The sequence below is a fragment of the Engystomops pustulosus genome, chromosome 10, assembly GCF_040894005.1.
Source record: "Engystomops pustulosus chromosome 10, aEngPut4.maternal, whole genome shotgun sequence".
NCBI lineage: Eukaryota > Metazoa > Chordata > Amphibia > Anura > Leptodactylidae > Engystomops > Engystomops pustulosus.
In genome coordinates this window covers 63,531,565-63,552,363 of record NC_092420.1, presented here as the reverse complement: position 1 = coordinate 63,552,363, position 20,799 = coordinate 63,531,565, and the positions used below count along the sequence as shown (strand labels likewise).

The 20,799-nt window shown below is 40.9% G+C and overlaps 1 protein-coding gene across 2 annotated transcripts in view; it reads right to left on the bottom strand.

The window, feature by feature from the left end:
* The window catches only part of LMO4 (LIM domain only 4), a 54,638-nt gene that overhangs the window by 17,384 nt on the left and 16,455 nt on the right, over window positions 1-20,799 (bottom strand). The window contains exons 1-2 of one of the 2 annotated variants that reach the window (XM_072128665.1): window positions 8,577-8,947; window positions 5,725-5,963 (exon numbers count right to left, since the gene is read on the bottom strand). In XM_072128665.1, the coding sequence (XP_071984766.1) occupies window positions 5,725-5,960 (236 nt within the window). In that variant the 5' untranslated portion in view covers window positions 5,961-5,963; window positions 8,577-8,947. Of the gene's footprint in view, window positions 1-5,724; window positions 5,964-8,576; window positions 8,948-20,799 lie in introns of those variants that run through there. The other variant, XM_072128666.1, reaches the window with a different exon arrangement.

Sequence of the window (20,799 nt, the reverse complement as noted above, 5' to 3'; positions counted from 1 at the left end):
TTTTTGTGGAAATTGAAAAATCTCGCTGAATGTAAACCCTTGTAAATGACGAGAAGTAATTGCTTTTCACTTTGAGCCAAGAACGAAGGCAACTATGTAACTGTAGCCTTTTCTAAAAACTTGTTTTCACAGAGTTTCTGTGAGGCAGGAGAGTTAATTATCTAACCAGGGGATTGTGCAGGACAGTGTTTGATTTAAAAGGCTCGAGGCTTTAGGTGCTCAATTAAGTAGCTATCAGTCTCAGTCTGGACTTTAATGGGCTTTTTCTTCCCCTCCTCTTCAACTCCAGCTATGGGGGGAGATACACCCCAGGTCAGGCTAATTAAAGCCAGGGGACTCCTTAATTGTGATGACAGAAATGGTTTCAGTTTCCTCTGTTAAGGTCTTCAGACTGGAGGAGATCGTTAATATTTTAGCATTTGGGGAACACAATCAATCTCAAAACAGCAAGATGTGCCTAATACAGTGAGACCATTTACAATTACAGGCAGATCATTGTTCGGAATGCTAGATCTGACATAAGAGATTGCCTACATGTAAATATTTTATTTAATGATCTCCACTGCTTGGTGTCACTGGATCTCGTCTAATCTACGGACGTCGCTGGAGTTAATGCACTAGAGGAGACAGGCTAAAGTAGTTGAAAAAGCTCTGTCCGAGTAAACAAAAGGCATCTATAGGTTATATTGCAAAAATGAAAAAAAAAGAAGATAAAATGTATGTTCTTAAGGAGATGTGGCTTCCAAACAAAAGGTTGTTTAACTCTTAAAAATCTATTTAACTCTAAACAAAATCTATTAAGGGGCTAATAGACTTTTTAACATAAAAAACTAAACAAAGAAACTGTTGCAGACATTACAAAAAACAACAACATCCTTTTCCCCTCTATTTAACCCCTCCCCTCAAGATTCTACTTCAAATCAAGTTTGTCATTTATTGGGGCAGCACGGTGGCTAGTGGTTAGCACTACAGCCTTACAGCACTAGGAACCTGGGTTCAAGTCCCAGGTCAACATCTGCAAATAGTTTGTGTTTGAGTGGGTTTCCTCTGGGTCCTCCGGTTTCTTCCCACACTCCAAAACATACTGGTAGGTTGATTAGATTGTGAGCCCTATGCAGCGCTGCGTAATATGTGTGCACTATATAAATAAAAGAATTATTATTATTTACAAGCAGTCCTCATGTGACAACTACAGCCAATCACAAGACACACAGTGGTCACCTGCTATATTTTTCTGACCTAATGTAGGATAGTCAGCACTGGATTGCTGGAGAAATGCTTGCGCTTCTTCTTGCTTTGAAATATTTGCATAGATTTTAATTAGCTTTATTTTTAAGTTTAATCACCCTTTAATCAGGTCAATTGGGAGAACTAAACTAAGCACTGGAGGCTATTATCCTAGATGGCTGCTGAAGGTCTGGAAAACTATATCAGACATTTTATTTTGTACTTCAGCCTCAGTAGTGGGTGTGGCTATTAAGTGAAGAAGGCGTGGTTTAATAGTCACAGTTGTGAAAGATTTATATGGGGGGGGATATGCTCACTACAGGAGGATGGGTATGAAAATTCTGTTGCATGTGTGTTAGTAGTTTTTGAAGCAAAACTGCTTTTGCAATAATGTCTGTGTTAAAGTTTCGTATCATAACAACTTTGCTATTTTTGCATGTGGATACAGAAAATAAGAGCGGCCAAGCTTAGATCTGACACATTTGGCTTTAGTGTCTCACCCAGCACAGAACTGGTAGAAGAAATGTTCCTCAAATACCATGGGAAACTTTAAAGACCCAATACATTGCACCAAATCTGGGACCCGTGAGATCATTTTGGTACATTTTGGTAAAATATTTAGTAAATAAATATATACATTTGAAATAAATATTTATAAAGATCAAATGCTATGCTAATTATTACAAGAATGATAATAATGTGGTCTCCAATGTATGAAAAATTAGAGCTATAGTCCCTATCCCAGTGCCTACATTTATAATCAATGCCTTTTAATTACCATTTTAATTACATTCTTAAGAACTGCCCTGCAGATAATGCAAGGCCATTGAATATATATACAGGACACTAAAAATACCAATTCCTCATTACAAATGGTCGCTAAAAACAATAATCAGCTTGGCATCGCGACTTCCTAACTCCCAAATATCCTAATGTTAATAAAGACATTGATCTCCTCCTCTTAGCTTCGTAGCCATTCTTAAAATAGCATTATTGTCCCGGCTTAAAGGGTAATTTATGGTCCTCAAGGTCATATGCATTATTTCATTTTTCCTATAAAACACTGTTCTTTAGCGTTAACCGTTTTTTATAAGCAATTATATAAGTCTCGTCATTTCATTTAAGTCCCTTCTGCAGAGGAGTGCAATGCATTAACCTCCAGCTCTCCAGGGGTTAATGGGAGGTGTATTAAATGCTACAAAGTGATGCCAAGAGCCAAGTCCATTAAAGGTACTTCATACTAACTGGATACTAAGGCACCTTAAAAGCTCTAGGAGCTATTGATACTTAGAAAAAAAAAGGGCTGTGCATAATGGCTGCAGCTACATTAGAGAAGAGAAGGAGGAAAAAAAAAAATCTGCCAAATTACGCTTGGTTAATTCAGAGTAACAGATCTGCCCCCAAGTGAATTGGAGGCCTTGAATTAATTCTGTTATGACAAATCAAGATAAACGTTCCCCCTAAATTGCATGCGATTTAATTAATTTTTGAGATCCAGTTTTTTTTCCCCTCTCTCCCAGCTAATAGTTCACATGCTCCTGTGCTGTCATTGTGCTTGAGTGGGCAGACTTCAAAGTGATATTAAATAACCAACTATTAGATTTACCTAGCACGTCCTATTGGAAAAACGCCATTTAATTACCTAGCCTGTTCAATTAAAGGGACAGCATTCCCTGAATATAGCAGCTTGCTGTTGATTACCAGGGAAATTAACTCTCTGCATGATGTCTCTTGGATTCCTTCTAAAGGAACAAGGAGGGGCTCTAGGGGTGGGGGGCAGCTACCAGACGTATTACTTCAGCAATTACAGTGAAGACCTCTGTCTAAACTGGGATTTAGGACTGGGGCACCAGACAGCACCATTATTAATGCTTAAGTGTTACACCAGATCCTAATTATTTTATTTATTATCACAAGACGGGGGAGGGTAGGTAGAAACATTTCCAATATTTTCAATATGTAACTTTCCTGACCGCATCAGGGATAAGGGCAGCTGTGTTGACCACAAAACGACACTTGTAGTCACGAAACCGGGATGGTACAGGGTTAACAATGTTATTTAGACAGTAACACAACAGGCATTAACAGACTGTCATTCCCTATGTGACCTATCAAGCAAGGTGAATCGATGGCAGAGAAACCATCAATACGACCCTATTGTATTGTAAAGATGTAGGTGAACCACTCAAGCTCCTCTATGGTATTTTATATCACGCCAGCTCATACGGCGCCCGCTGACAGGGCAGTAAATGTTTAGAGATGCGCAGAATCGAAGATTCTGTAATCACATCAACATCTCTCCAAATCCTTTTAATGTTTCCCAGTCATCAGACACTGGCCCTTTAACAGTCTGAGTCCTCGGCCCTGGTTAATAATCCCCTCTCTTACAGGCCAATTTTGTTAATTAAATGTTTTGTTTGCAATGCAGCTCTCATTCATTTCGGACACGTCATTCCGAGCAGATCTAAGCCAGGGCCCAGATCTCATTAGATAAAACCTATCAGGACTAAAAGAAAATGGAGGAGTCACTAATTAAAGCTTTTAATTGTGTGTATTCACTGTCAGGCTGTTTTATCTTGAATCTATGATTGTAAGCTACATGTCAGTCTCCCACCAAAAGCACTTTCATTAATGGAAGAGGTGGATTTCAACCTCCCCCCCACCAACCCTTCAAATGAAGGGTAGAGCTGAAGCACTTTGTTTGGCCTTCCTCAGAAGGTGCTTTTCAAAGACAATCATATCCTCACATCAAACTCTCAAGACATTTTGCCCAGCCCCTTACCTTTGTGTTTGCCCATTTTGACAGGCATCTTATTTCAATGTTGTATAATCACAGCAGATAACCCTATCAAGGTCCCCATTATTCCATCCCTCTTATTCTCCTAAAGCCCATCTCATGTAGACCACCTTCTTATCCAGATCATAATGTCTGACTACCATAGACTAGGTTGTTTCAAAGAGATTGTACAGTACATCATATAAAATACCTCATATTATCTCAACACTAGTTTATAGTCAAATTTTAGGGTCACATTTTGGTAGGGGCACTAGAACATCCAGAGGGTTGTTTGTACAAGTTTATGAGCACAAATGATTTTAGACACGAAAGAAATACACCGATATCCTTCTCTCAGAAACTAACTCCAAAACCCAAAAATAACCAATGTGGCGTTGGCACCAAACTCAATACCATCAATGAGGTTTAACACTATATTTTACTTTATTTACCCTAACACTTTCTGTTGGGGTTTGCTGGTACACTACAACATGTAGTACAAAAAGTAAAGCACAATTTGACACTTGTGACTGTAGACCAGCCATGTGAATGAGCCCTTAGCACACATATACACTACTACTGATGATGGGATCCAGATGATCACACCAAGTCAGTAATTAGTACCCAGAAGTTAGCTTTTACAGAATGCTGTTTATGGCCAGATACATCTGTAGCATAGGAAGCATTGAGACAGTGGTGTCAATTCTTCCACTTCAAACAAATGGCTCTCTTTCCTCCATGTTCTGCTCCATTTAATTAAAATTCTGTCAAGCCTACAGTAGCTTAACAGCCTGAGAGAGAAGTCTAGAATGGGCTCCGGTTTGTTAAAGCATGTGCTGATTTCCTAACATTTAAGTCTAAAAAAAACCACTTAGTGAAATTAATGTTGCAATCCCTCAATGGCCTTTTCAGTGAGCATATTACTTCTATTTAGCTGATTGAGGACAGTGGGAATCGTCAGGACATAGGTTAGAGCGTTTGGACTTCATCATTTTAGCACTATACGAGGTCTACAGTGTTCTCAAATCCAACTGATGGTGTAACCGGATCCTACATTACCCCGGTAACATTCCATCCTTCAAAAGAAAACTTGAACCGGTATCTTTAGAACATGTTTCTGCTTTTGTTTGATGCCTAGATTGGTTATTTATGGACTACTTTAAAGAAATCTTGAAATAAAAGCACACGTCAAAAAAGTGCAGGGCATCCAGGTGCATCAGTGTATTAAACCGTTCACTTAAATTAAATATGTAATCCTTCAAATGCCTTTCAGTTTAATGACTTAAGAAGCTTGGTTTCACCTGGAAAGATCGCATGGGCACACTATCCTTATTGATTCCCATCTTTAAAATGACATTAGGAAGCATGATGGACATCTAATTAATCTCTGCTCACATCTTGTGCAATTAATGGGTTATTACTTAGGATGATTACATCCAGAAGTCAGGAAATGGATCATTTTCGAAAGGAAGGGAATGCAAAGATGCCCAAACCAGTTTAGTAATTAAGGAGATTCGACATGTTCCGTCATGTGCGGAGTGGAAACTATGTGCAGATAAAAATCAGGCAATATTTCACTTATTTCTAAAGAAACACTAGCTCTGGATGTCATCACATGCTTTGGCTCAGACAATGTTTTGCTACACTACATTCTACTAATATGTGGAGGGTAAACACCTCTACATATGTATCAAAGATATTAATAAAGAAGAAACACGTACCTGATGTAGTCATTTCTGCAGAGGATCATTCCACTCTTTGTATAACACGAGGTGCCAATTTCCCCAAGTTGAGCCTGACAGCACGAACACTTGAGGCATCTACTATGCCAGTAGCTGTCCATGGCGTAGAGCAGGAACCGATCTGCAATCTTGCCCCCACAACCAGCGCACCTTTTCCAGGAGAGGGTGCTCGCGGTAACAGGGGGAGGCTGGGCACTACTACCTGGGTTCACCATGGTCTAAGAAAACAGAGCAAAAGAAGAGGATAGAGGAAAAAAAGAAAAAGAAAAAAGTTATAGAGGATGCTCTTCAACCTTCCGGTGGCTTTCTAGAACAGTAGCAAATCACTGGATCCAGCTAATTAATGGAGACTGCAAGAGACTGTTTATTTTGTTTGGGGTCAGTGATCCCTGTCAGAGGTGCCACCCACCAGATCACTTTTACTGATAGTCCTCCTCCCAACTGTCTGTAGTAATGTCAGGACTTCAGGTGTTCACCCTTTACAGATATCGTTCAGCTATTAAGTGTAGGTGATGACAGAAGGCAGAGATTGGCATCAGAACTGGCACTGCATTTGCCAAAGAAACCATCTAAAAGAGTGATAACTTAAAGGATTACAGATCATTCAGGAATGTTCCATACCCCAGACTTTACCAGCAATATATTTACCACCCCTCAAGAGAGTGAGGGGTAAAAACATGTCGGGCTGGTTTTATTTTCAGTTGGTTTTTTTTTCCTTTGTCTTGCTCGACAATTTAATCAATTTCTTATTATTGTTGGATCAAGGCAATCAATGAATGTCATTTTGGAATTAGGAGCAAATAAACCAGGTTGAACTTTCGGAAGCCCTTCTAACTTGCTCTACAAACAAATAACACTTTTGTACAACTAATCTGTCCTTGATCAGCAATTTAAATGCAATGAATGGACACCTTCAAAAGGCTTCCATTTGCAGATAAAAGTCACCAGAGAGACAATTGAAGCTGTAGTCTGAATTCAACATCTGTCAACACAATTGCAGAAGCAGGGAACCACCTTATCTTTGGAGTAGAATAAGTCATATCCCTGATATAGTTATTTGAAACCAGGGGTCTACGTGAGCCTTCAGCTTCCTAAACCCAACTGTGGGACCACCTCTTAAAGCAAACCCAGTTAGAAGATAATACATCCATGCAACCTACACTTCACAACCTTGGTTCCTGGGAAGGTCCACCTGGTTTCTTAGCTCTTCTGAACTTTTCTCTTCTAACCCACAATTAAGGCCAGTCCTTCTTCTAAGACCACCAGATGTCAGAAGAACCTCATCACAGCATACTATATTTCAAGGATGACCTAATTGTGTCTCCTAATCAATGGTTTGTGAAATGCTATAATGACTTTATAGCTGGCCCTTAATGATCTATGTCACTCTACAATGTGAATTATATACATGATACTACATATTTGTTTACATCCACACGTTCCTAATATACACCACCAAGAAAAAGTTTGGAGCCAGCGAAGTTGATGGCAACATTTGAAGACATTTTGCAAAGGACAGTAAATAAACCACATAATCTGCTATAATCAGAACTGTACCTTTTAAGCTGTAACAAAACACTAGGACTTGGGAAACGGAACCACTCTAAAAGCCATTATCTGTGTGTACCCAAATGCATCATACCTTTATGTAAATTGATTTATCTGATGCATTACTCAACGAATGGCTTTTGGTAACAATTTCATCTCCAAACCCTAAATGAATCTGCATTTCCTGCCCAGAGTCCACCAAGTGTTTTCATGTCTTTTACCCCCCCCCCCCCACCTCCGTTTCAAATTTCTTTTTCGAAGGACTGCCTATGACCGGCCTCAAACCTTGTAGAAAGGTAAATACAAAAAAAAATAAATAATAAAAGAAACGTGACACTGTGCCAGGCATCCAGTAACCACATTAAGTAAAGCTCTTAAAGACAAGCAATACCTTAATGCTGATTAAATCTACTAGAGATGAATCCTTCTTTACTGACCAGAAAGGACTCTCAAGATAACTTATAAGGAGGGCGCTCATCAAGTTTCATTGCAGTTGAGGAAATAAAAACCTTTTAACTTTAATAGAACTGCTACATAAATTATATAGTCAGGCAATTTAGGGAATGTAGAGGGAAGCCAGCAGTCGCAGCTAGAGGCAACAGCAACGTCTCCTGTTTAATGGAGATCTTGAAGAAGAAGAAGAAGAGGGGAGGAGGGTAATTTGTAATACAAAAAAAAAAAGAAAGAACTATAAGCTGGGTTTTAATTAGGCAAGTCGGTGGATTCCCAGTTCAGAGACCTAGGGCCACTTTGATCCTCCTGCAAAAATAAAGGTTTCCCAGCTCTCCCGTCTAGAAGGCGGGTGGCGATCGCCCAATTTACAATGAAGCTAGGGAATCCTTTCCATAGAAAATAGAGTAGGGGAAGGGGTGGAGAGGACCAAAATCTCTGAGTAAAGCTCTGCAGCTATAGCAGGGGGGCACATATATCTGCGTCTGTCAGGGACTAGTGAGAATTCTTCATTATTTGTGCAAGAGTCCCACAACAGAGCGGGAATAAGGGGGGCACATGACCACCGGCTGGCTCTATGGATGAAGCCCACCAAGTCCGCAAAACCTAAAGTCTCCATTTGCTTTGCAATCTATTGTTATGTCTGTAAGCAGCCATTTGAGGCTGACCAGAATGTGGACTAGTGACAGGACGTCCAGACACGTATGTGCCCCCCGTGATCACTACTTTATCTGCCACTTGCACATATACATGGACATGAGAAGACTTTCCCCCTCTTGCTCTCGACTTTGCTTTAACCCCTGAAACTCCCAGCTCTCTCCGGCTTCTCTTACCTTTCCCTGTTTCCCCTCTGGCTCAGCAGACGTTGGGATCTCAGCACAGCAGTGTGAATGCACAGCTCCAGGGATAGGTAACGCAGCTTTTTTTGCGATCCAAGACGCAGCTAGCTCCCCACAAGCGCAGATCCTGCCTGCCAGAAACCGCAAGTTTGCTCCTGAATAGTGGTCAAGTCCTGGTAGAAGCTTCTCATGGACTGAAAAGGGGTGAAGGCTACAGAGTCCTCAGGCAGCCCAGGATATAGACTGTGTGTATAGAGACTGGAGGCCCCCGCTCTCTGCTCTCTCTCCAGCCTGACATGTGTTACTGAGGGAGCTGAAGCCAGCACTGCTGCCTGCCTGCCTGCCTGCTTGCCTGCCTGGCTCCTCCCAGCCCAATCCCCTTCTCTGATTGTTCAGGCGGAATAATAAAATGAGCCAAGGGAAGGCCAGTGCCTGAGACTGGGGGCAGTGCACAGGATGATGGATAGATCAGGTGGAAGAGGCTTTTTTACCATGTTTCCCCCCTTTTAGAAGTCATTTAATTGAGAGATCTAGTCCTAAGTAAAGATCTGTGCTGCTGCTGCTTCTGACAATTCAAATGAGGGACATGTCACAGGTTAACCCTTGCAGTAGCCCCCTGCAGCAGCTACAGGGTTAAGAAGTTTTGGAGGGAGCTGTTAGACAATGACCTCTCTTTTGCATAGGAATGCACAGCGTTGTACACGAGAGCGCTGCTCGCTGCGTCCGTGACGTCTACATCTTGTGTGTCTAGGGTGCACATAGAAATTTGTCAGTAATAAGGTGAAAGCAAACAAAAAAATGTGTTTGGCTTCACGTAACTTTTAGGCGCTGCAATACAGCTGTGAAAATAAATGTCGCTTTTTAGCAGCACTTGACAATGTGACACTGCTCCTTATTATTGTTTCTTTCCGATTTCATTGAATAAAAGTTTTGTGAAAATCTGATGATGTATGAGCCAAGTAACTAAATTGCAGGATAAAACCAATAAAAGAATATGTTGTGTGTAATAGCTCTGCAGACATGTTAGTGCGGGGACGCGCAACCGAGGTCAGTCCATGAATCCTGGATTGTGCACTGGGCAAAACAGCACGTAACAGTAATTAGGATCACAAAACGGAGATGTTGTTCTGTGGGGAAGTAGGGACTCCTTGCATCATACTGTATATCATTATGATGCAAGGAGTCTTTTCCTCTGTTCTGTGGCTGTTCCTTGAAATCCGGTCAGCGCTACCTGCATTGCATGTAGATACCCATAGAGTATAATCACATATAACAGATTTATTTGTAGAAATTTCTATAGAATTCAGATTAACAACAGAAATGCTGTAGTTTTTCCGCAGCAGAAAATCTCCAGCATCTGAAATCTGCACCAATTTCACTGATCGCTGCTGTGAATAATTACAGCATCCGCCACTGTCAGCTGAGACGCCAGAAAAATGGACAGAATTTGTTGCCATTTAGTTCAGTTTTAGCCGCCATCTCACATCACTGCTTTTTTCTAAACTAATTTTAATCCAGGACATGTGTTATAAAGATCAAAGGAAGTTTCATACAGATCATTAGAAGCCAATAGGATACATTAACCCTATGTGTAATTAGAAGCAGCCGTATCATCCTGGATGTCAGCGCAGAAAAATGCAGGATGGTGCGTAGTCAGTAACTACGCACCATTATGTATGGCACCTTAATAATCTCTATTAGAAGTGGTGGATTATGACAAGACTATACAGGGGCATTTATTATTGGTTTTGTACCAATTTTTTGGCAGCCACATTTTTCCCCACTCCCCACACTTTTCCTGTACTTCTAGTTTCCTGACACTTTTTTTGCCAAATTTTTTGGTCGCATATTAGACCAGCATAAAGCAAGCCTTCCAACTTCTGAACCCCTTCATGAATGTGGTTTCTAATTTCTGATGTTCATGAGTTCATTTTACGGTGGGTGAAATACATTACGGCCGTGTGCTCCAAGTAAGATCACAGTGCAAATCGCTGCTAAAATCGGGTGCCAAAAAATATCACCTTGCGCCAAAAAAAATAAATACTCCCCCTCCCCCCATATATCACAATGTAAATTGGACTTAGTTGGGGTGTTGTTTTATGGATCTGTTTAAAAAGGGCAAGTGAAATTTACATGTATGTGTCCATGTTCTGTCCTTGTGTCAAGTGGGCGGCACACAGACCCATTATAGTTCTGTGTCCATCTTTTAGTGTATTGCAGATTACACTTCTTTTACTTGCTGTGAATCCTATTGTTGCCAATTATGGATTACAAAAGTCTATGGGGGACATTTATTAGTATTTCTACGCCAGTTTTCTGCAACTATTCTTGCGACTATACCACCTTCACACAATGTGGACATGGAGGGGGCATGATGGGGCTCGGCGGCCGTTGAAGTGTACCGTCACGTGGCATTCCTGCCCCCTGTCTGAGCAGTTTTTTAAAGCCTGTAAACATTCACCGTGGAATGTTTGCAGGCTTTTAAGCGAAACTACATCAGGTCGGACCTAACATAGTCTTGTCCATTAGCACAGCACGGCTGGCAGATACATGATGTGATTTAAGCCTCATGATATACCCACCGTGGCTGCGGGGCTATATCATACACCGGCACATGGAGCGCTGGATAGTTAAGTTTCCCCCTATATGGGCATCACATGGTGGCCATCACATGGTGGCCATTGTCAATGCATGCAGTTGCAACATAGACTTCGACAAGGTTAAAAATGGGAATAGGGGAGGAGATTGAACAAAAATAGATAAAATGGAAACATTGGAATAGTAACCAATCATATTGACATCTAAATGGTGGATTCTCCTATATATTACTTGTACTGGCTCGGATAAATCTTCCCACGCTTCTTACTGAAACACAATATCTCTGGGTGTAGATGTACGGCTCCTTGATAATGAGTTATTGAAACCCGGGCTTGATTGGGGCCATAATCTTAATGCATACACCGAGCCTTGAAGCTAAACATTCATCAGAATGCAGTTTGTTTACAGCCCTGGCATTTTATTTTTCATGTGAAAAGGTTACAGCAATCTCTTATCCAAATAATCTGATAAGCATAATAAAACTAGCAAAATAATAGCAATAAGAGGAAAAAACTGTATTTATGGTAACTTGGTCAGGATCCAGAACACAAAAAGGGCAAAAAATACCACCCAAAATGCCACAAACCCCTTATGTGCCAGAAATAAAGAACACGTGAGATAAATGCGATTGTTACAATGTGTCAATCCGTTCTGACGACATTGGGTTATTCTTTTAACAGTTCTCCTCAGTCGTGTTGGGTATATTGTGTTCACGCAGTTATTAATTGTTGGCAGAAGTAGCTCGCTAATGGAGGTGAAGGCCGCATTTCGCAGGTGGAACATGCCATTAAGTGATTATTGATTTTAGAGAGGAAAAAAAAAAGCAGAAAGTAAAGAAAAAAAATAATAATAAATAAATAAAGGAATAAGTTGTTTTTTTTTTCCTTTTCAAGTCATAAATGCCTCTGAGTGCTCCTGTGGTGATATGACGTATTTATTCCTAATGTAAATGGATCAAGGTGATACATATATAACCAGGCATTGTAATATTACCCTCAGAAGCTGCTTTTAGAGCTGGATGTGACACAGCTCGGAAACAGTGCTGAAAAGATATTCAAGAGCAGGCAAGGTGGGGTAAAGTCATCAATAGGCTAAACATACTTTCAGAGTGTACATTTTCCTGTCACTCTCACCCCCAGGATACTATTGTCACATATATGATGGAATGGATATGAGCTAATTTGAGGCCTTTGATATACTGTACTGCTTAAGAATATGTAACTGCAAGGGACTTCTGTATTTCTATCTTCAGGATCCGGTTTTACTGGGTCAGAGTTAAAATAGAAACAAAGAAAGTTGCAGTTTTGTTTTCACATCAATTAACCAATGGAGTCCAGTTGCTATGAGTAACAACATATTTTTTTTTTACTACACAATCTGGGGGCTTGAAGACAATGTTTTTTTCTACTGGAATTTTTTTGTATGCTGTTTTTACATTTTTGGGCCTGGTGTCTCCTTGTGTGTGGGCAGATCCCATGGGATTGTTTCAACCACTAGCACACATCCCCATTTACTTCTATGGGCTCATACATACGCCCACATGTATGACCCGACTGCCCGAGCCACAAAACTCAGATCCTGTTTCTGCCCATGTTTCTCTGGTAATCTTTTACTGCAATCATTGGCACATGAGTGGACCTCACAGCCAGATGATACACCTATAGCAAACAATGGACCATGGGCTCATGTGCATGAGGCCTAGCAATGCAATACAGTGCCCTCTTGGCATGGAGGTAGCGTAACAAATAAAAAGGGCACAATTCTGTGCTGTGGGGTAGGAATTGCACTGTTTTCAGGGCTTGCATGCCAGATTTCAGGTGTACAAGCTCTGATAGATGTGGCACAATGGGGGAAATTTATTAATGTGTCCCTGGCTTAGACAGAGCTCGACAACACTAGTCTTGTGCTACGGCATAAAATGTAGCGCACTGGATGAGTTTGGCGCACAAACTATTTCCCACCTGGAAAACACACTCATTTTCTAAAAGTTACGCCCCCTATGTAGAAAAAGGGGCAAAAAATGGTTTAAAAGCCTTTATAAGTGTGTGGTAATTGGTGCAAATTACTCCGAAAGTCTGGCCAAAGTGGCTTCATAAATTGCCTCCAATGTGTCTGAACATTAAGATGCAATTTGTAGCCATGATATAAAGTAGACCTTTTTGGACACTATGGGGGCTTCTATGCCGCTGTATGATAGCCCCTCCAGCCCATTTTTTTTCTATGGCTGGTCCTAAGCGCAGCCAGAGACTTATCATGTTCCTATTCCCATGATGGCCTACTCCCCCGCTGCCGCACCCACTCTTTTTCCTGCAGCGCCCCCGTTAATCCCCTCCATGCCCCCCTTCATGCTCCTCCACACCCCCCCTTCTTGCTCCTCCACACCCCCTCCATGCTCCTCCACGCCCCCCCCATGCTCCTCCATGCCCCCCCCTTCATGCTCCTCCACGCCCCCCCCCTTCATGCTCTTACATGCCCCCGGGCCTGGAGGTGGCAGAAAGTGGAAAATAATCATAAATGCTAGCAATATGCTAGCATTTGCAATTATTTCAGGGTGCAGAAGTCCAGATAAATACCCTTGGCTATATTTGCAGGTCCTGTGTAATATAACTAACAACGCAAGTACGCAGGAGGAGATGAAGCAGCAACAATCTTTCAGGTATGTAGGGTCCAATATATATATATATCACAATATGCTATTCATTGCTCTTTATCAACTCAAAGCGGTCAGACAATTTAAGCAAACGTTTATGTCTGACCTTGGACCTACCCGTCTAAACTACTCAACCTACTAATGATGAAGAATGAGAGTGGGTCATTCACATAGGAACCATAAAGGTCAAGAATGATCTAAAGTTGTCACAATGAGTCTTACAGAGTATTATGCTCTGTGTGTTTGTGTGTATATATATATATATATATATATATATATATATATATATATATATATATATATAAACACCTACAGTCTTTGACCTGAACATGCAGGCTCTCTATCTTCCAATGAATTAGAGTAGTGTCATCCGCTATGTAAGACTTACAATCTGTTGTCATAATGTGCCTGGAGGTAAGTGTACACCCTCTACCCATCACCCGCCTTCATACCTTTCCTATTAACTTCATCCGTAAAGTGTTCATACAGGAAGTGAACTCAATTTGTAAAGAAATTGAAAAATATTTCTTGCCTTTGGATATTACAAGAGCAATGAGCATAATACGAGTGTATAGAGCTCCCGCATAGCTCAATACTATCTATGTTTATCTGAGTACAAACTCAATGTCCCGGTGGAGCGAGAGAAAGGCAAATGGTGACCCTTGGATTCCCTAAGGGGTGGCACCAAAGCCTCTTTAATTAGATTTTAATGAAGGATACATGTATGACTATAGAGGGGACCATGCTTATCCTGGAGGCAGGCATCTACATAGCTACAATGCAGAGACTGTACTAAATTCTATGCAAACTTGTTTTCTCTTGACAAATTGAATGTAACGAACAGTCAACGTCTTACAAAGCCGAAGAGTCACTGTCCTTACCCCAGGCCTAAAATCTGTCCCCCTGCTGTAGTTTCATGTAAATGCCCACTCCTAGGGCCAGTCACATTATGTTTAATTAATAGCGCAGCTCTGGCACCCTAAGAACATTAATGTGACGAGGCTTTGGGGAGATCTGTTCACACGTAAAATGGAAAATGTCCCTTATCTAAATAATAAAAGGGAAATGGATGTTGTTTAAATGAGACATAAATACACGAAGCGCATTAGTTAAAACACTTGCTGTATAGACAAATGTAATATTTATATCCTTATGATTACATTAGTAACAAGAAGAGTTACTTATGCAGGAAGGTTAGACGGGCGGCACATTGTTACTGGGCCTTTACAAGAGCGCCATCTGTTGGATCTTTCAATTTACTGTACACAATTTTTATAACGAGTGTGCGATTTTACTACCCAAAATACATCTACAAAATCCACAAAGTTTAGAAAATAGAAATACAATGTTTCCAATTGTTGAGATTGTTGCAAAAGAGAAGTCATTTCCTAATAACGAGTGGTTCATGCATATTGTTGCAAGTAAGTTTAAGAGTAAATACCCGAAGGTCAACTTGAAATAAAAAGAGGCCTAAATAATAGACTTCTCAGTACAGAACCTGCTTTAGTCCAGTTTATTAGAAATATATGAGTCAAAAAATAATATAAATATAATCAAAAATACCAATACTATATACCTACTTGATATGTGGATATACAGGCGGTCCCCGGGTTACGTACAAGATAGGTTCCATAGGTTTGTTCTTAAGTTGAAATTGTATGTAAGTTGAAACTGCATTTTTTATAATTGTAGCTCCAGACAAATAATTTTTTTTTTGCCCCAGTGACAATTGGAGTTAAAATATTTTTTGCTGTAATTGGACCAAGGATTATGAATAAAATTTCATTACAGACACCTTACAGCTGATCATTACAGCCTGGGACTATAGTAACATCCAGAGAGCTTCACCAGAGGTCATACAGGGCAGGGAGGTCTGTCTTTAACTAGGGCTCATCTGTAAGTCGAATGTTCTTAAGTAGGGGACCGCCTGAAGTTCCTTTTCATCTATTCATCTATAGATTGAAACATTTTCAATTTTGTCTCCAAAACTCCATCAAACATGCAGTAAAACTCCAATTTAAAGGAGATGTTCAGCAGATGTTACCCTATTAAACTAGTAGCCCCCCAGGTAGGGTATGAAATGCCCTTTCTAGGATTCCCTCTGTTATGTGAAAACTGCTTGTTTATCTAGAAAAAATCTCTAAATTCATATGACAAGAGAGAAGAGTCATATTTTTCCAAAGTATTTGGATTGTTGTTTTTTTATTTTATTTTGCAGGACCAATGGGCATTAGTGGGTAAGTGGGTCACATTAGGACTAGAGATGGGCAAATCGATTCTAACAAAGTGGAATTCATTAAGAATTTCAGGAAAACTTCGGTTCTGCACAAATCCGAAGTTTACTGTGATTCGTGGGAACTAATTATTTTTTTCCCCTTTATTAGCAAAATGGACGCGAGCACAACATGTTACATAGGGGAGAGAACTCTGGGAAGAAGAAAGGAACACCCTCGATCACATGTGCAGACATGTAAGCCAATCAGCGACCGGCAGGCTTATGTGATGTCACAGCCCTATATAAAAAGACGGCCATTTGTAATTCAGTCATTCCACACTGCATGTGCTGTCTCTAGCGTCTAGCTGCTTGTACTCAGTAGCTGCTGGAGTGGTTTTTGCTCAAAGTCCAGGGTGTCCATTTTGGGGGGGATCTGTATACCCCAAATTTTAATTCTTTATTTTTGCTTAAGTTGATATCAAGAAATTTGTGTCAAAACCACATAGTTGCTGGAGTGATTTTTTCTCAAAGACCAGGGTGTCAGTTTTGGGGGGGATCTGTATTCCCCAAATTTTAAATCTTTTTTGTTGCTAAAGTTGATATCAAGAAATCTGTGTCAAATAAACCTAGTGCACTCTTTGATGTTATAGTGGGATCTTGGCCCTCAGCTCGGTCCTTTCGAGCTGGCACAGACATTACCTTGTCAGGCTGCGTTCCCGCTTCGCTTATTTGGGGAAGTTGGCCTCTGTAAGTGCCCATGGAAGTGAAGAGTGAAGCTATTCTAAGAGCGGTGCCTGTCATGTGCGTGTCATACTAAAACACAGCATTGTTTGAAGACCAAACCACGCTCCCTATGCATATTTACCTATGGCACAATGTTCTACATCACCCTACAGGCTCTCTGCAGCCAGGAAATACCTGTTTTAAAACGTGTTTCGCCATGATTCGATTTTGTCGGAAAATTCAGTGAACTCTGCGAATCGAATTTTTGAAAATTCGCCCATCTCTAATTAGGACACATTAGTCAGTTTAGCAGTCATGAGGCCTACGAGAATAATCAGACTGCCACTTCCCCTCTTTAAGGTCCTTATAGTATGATATTATATAAGGCTGGAAAAAGACGCAAGTCCGTGAAGTCCAACCTCTAAGAATGAAACAAAAGTTTTTCTGTAATATTTTTGCTCTCCAGAAAGTCATCCAAGCCTCTCTTGAACATGTACATAGAGTCCGCCATAACAACCTCCTGCTGAAGAGAGTTCCATAGTCTCACTGCTCGTACAGTAAAGAATCCCTGTCTATGCTGATGGTAGTAGCACACAAATTTTGGATGGCTCACTACCCAGCAGTGCTCTGGGGGTCAACACAAGACGAAAATTCCACAATAGAGAAAATCCCGGCACACAGAATCATGTCAGCTTACTTCATTCCTTGTTCATTCCTCGTTCAGGTTGCTGTTGGTACAGCAACATTGATATAGCAGGACATGTTTCGGCTCGTCCTCAAGCCTTTGTCAACTACTGTACAGGTAAATACAATGTAACAATATATTATCAATAATGTAACCTTTCCCCCCGACGTCACATCCTACCGGAACCACTCCTCCTGTGGTTTGGCACAATGGGTCCAGCCCCTTCTAACATATCTCTATGCCGTATTCTTTTTCTAAATCAAAAACACAAAACTCTAATTAGAACAAAAGATTTAAACAATAAGACAATTATCACTGCATGTATCCTAGACACAAAGTACTATTCAAATTGCATTCACCAGAATGTATCCACGATTTAACCCCTTAGGCTCCAGAGTGCACAGAGTATGTATCCAAAACGCCTTGAGTCAGGGGTAACAGTTTTTTTTTTATTACCGCCTCGTCTTGGAACTTCAACCTGCTCAATAACTTGACATCTAAGTTGTGCAACATTATGCTTCTTAGGATGGAAATGAAAAGGGACCGATAATAATAGATTGTTACAACAAATTGTAGATTTGTGTTTATTGATTCTCTCTTCTACCCGTTGTACAGTCTCCCCAACATATAGATATCCACAGGGACATTTAAGAAGATATATAACGTTAGTCAATTCGCAGGTAAAAAAACTTTTATCTGAAACTGTCGTACTGTATATGGATGGTAAAAGAATTCTCCCCGTAACACGTTGGAACATTCAGAACAATTAAGACGAGAGTAGGTCCCATTTCTCCTGCTGGCTAAGAATGTCTGTCTCGAAACTTTGGTCATGCTCCCAATATCAGCTCTTATCAGTTCATTCCTTAAATTCTGTGGCTTTTTTGTTGCAAATTAAAGGTAGGTTACTTAGTTCTTCAACATCGGGAAAAGTTCTCTACTCCCTCTCAACAAATATTAGGGATAACCCCAATCCCTAAATGCTTTTCCATCTCATCTAACCTTCTTTCTCTCATGTCGCTATCCGTCACAATCCTGCATATTCTTTGGAACTGTGATTTGATGATCAATCTTTTCGTAGAATAGGGATTATTGCTCCTATAATGTAGGATACTGTTTCTCTCATTCTCTTTCCTAAATAAATTGGTCTTAAGTCCACCATTTTTATCCTTGAACATTAAAGTGTCAAGGAAGCTCACCTGTTCCACATGACTGGTGACAATGATCTGTATCTGTTCTCATAGATTTCAAATGTCGGAGGACATGTGGCCCCGCCCACACTCAAAATATGTCATCAATGAAACGACACCAAACTTTCGCATACTTCAATTATTCTCTATTATGGCGATGGTAGAACCGCCTCTCCTCTAGGCATAGAGGATGCCCCCTTGTCCTTGTCACAGGCCTAGATATCAAAAGATCTTTGGAGAGATCCTTGTACTGTCCGTTCAGGTATTTGTACATTGTAATGAGGTCTCCCCACAGTTGTCTTTATTCTAAACTGAATAACCCCAATTTTTGCAATCTGCCTTATCTAGATCTGGCTAGTATCATCTACCACCCCCCCCCCTCCCCCCCATTCCCCTAATAATCTTTGTTGCTCTCCTCTGTACTCGTTCCAGTTCTACTATGTCCTTTTATACACTGGTGCCCAAAACTGTACACAATATTCCATGTGTGGACTGAATTTACATTTATCTACATTAAACCTCGTCAGCCATTTCTCTGTCCACTTTTCCAGCTTCCACAAATCACTCTGTAATGTGATACTGTCTACCTCTGTATTAATTTAATTAACCTCTGAATTAATTTAATTAACTTTACAGAGCTTAGTATCATCTGCAAATATTGAAACACTACTGTGTAAACCCTCTATAAAATCATTAATAAAAATATTAAAAAAAGGGGGCCAAATACTGAACCCTGTTGAACTCCACTGGTAACATCAACCCAATCTGAGAATGTGCCATTAATGATGACCCTCACTAAGCCAATTACTTACCCAAATATACAGATTTTTCCCTAATCCCAGCAGTCTTATTTTATGTTGTAACTAGAGATGAGCGAGTATACTCGTCCGAGCTTGATGCTCGTTCGAGTATTAAGGTACTCGAAACGGCTCGTTGCTCGGACGAGTATTTCCCCTGCTCGAGATCGAGCATTTAATTAAAAATACACAGTGAAGAACAATGAAGAATAGAATAAAAACAGTGAACACAGGATCATTTAAGTGAAAAACACAGTAAAGAACACAGTGAAGAATAGATTACAGATGTTCGGCACATCTGCTTAATTGTCGGAAGATACCCGCGGAACAAAATAGTATGTGAAGAACAATATATATATGTGTGAAGAACACATTGAAGGGAGCAGCACAGAGACACCGGGGAGCAGCACAGAGACACCGGGGGAGCAGCACAGAGACACCGGGGGAGCAGCACAGAGACACCGGGGGAGAAGCACAGAGACACCGGGGGAGCAGCACAGAGACACCGGGGGCGCAGCACAGAGACACCGGGGGAGCATCGAGGCTGGGGCAGCACGGATACATCGAGGCTGGGGCAGCACGGATACATTGTGGGAACGGGCAGAACGGAGACATCGGGGGAACGGGCAGAACGGAGACATCGGGGGAATGGGCAGAATGGAGACATCGGGGGAATGGGCAGAATGGAGACATCGGGGGAACGGGCAGAACGGAGACATCGGGGCTGGGGCAGCACGGATACATCGGGGCAGCACGGAGACACTCACGGAGGGGCAGCAGCACGGATCCCCGACAAGTAAGCAGATGTGCCGAACATCTGCAATCTATTCTTCACTGTGTTTTTCACAGCGTTTTTCACTTAAATGATCCTGTGTTTACTGTTTTTATTCTATTCTTCAATGTTCTTCACATCTGCTAACTTGTCGGGAGATAATATACGCGCAGAACAGTGAAGAATAGATTGCAGATGTTTGCATACATCTGCTAACTTATCAGAAGACATTCTTTTTCAATTAAATAACACATTTTATTCCCGAACCATGGTCCCTTTGAAAAATGCTCGAGTCTCCCATTGACTTCAATGGGGTTCGTTAATCGAGACGAGCACTCGAGCATCGGGAAAAGTTTTATTATACCTATATCCAGACCTTATAAAAACCATCTAATTAAGTAGACAACAATTGTTGACAAAATATATGTCGGGAAAAGTTTGTCTCGAATAACGAGCACTCGAGCATTTTAGTGCTCGCTCATCTCTAGTTGTAACCCTTTATGCATCACTGTATCAAATGTCTTGGAGACGTCCAGATATACAATATCCACAGCCTCCCCCAGAACAAGGCTAATAGTGGATTATAGAAA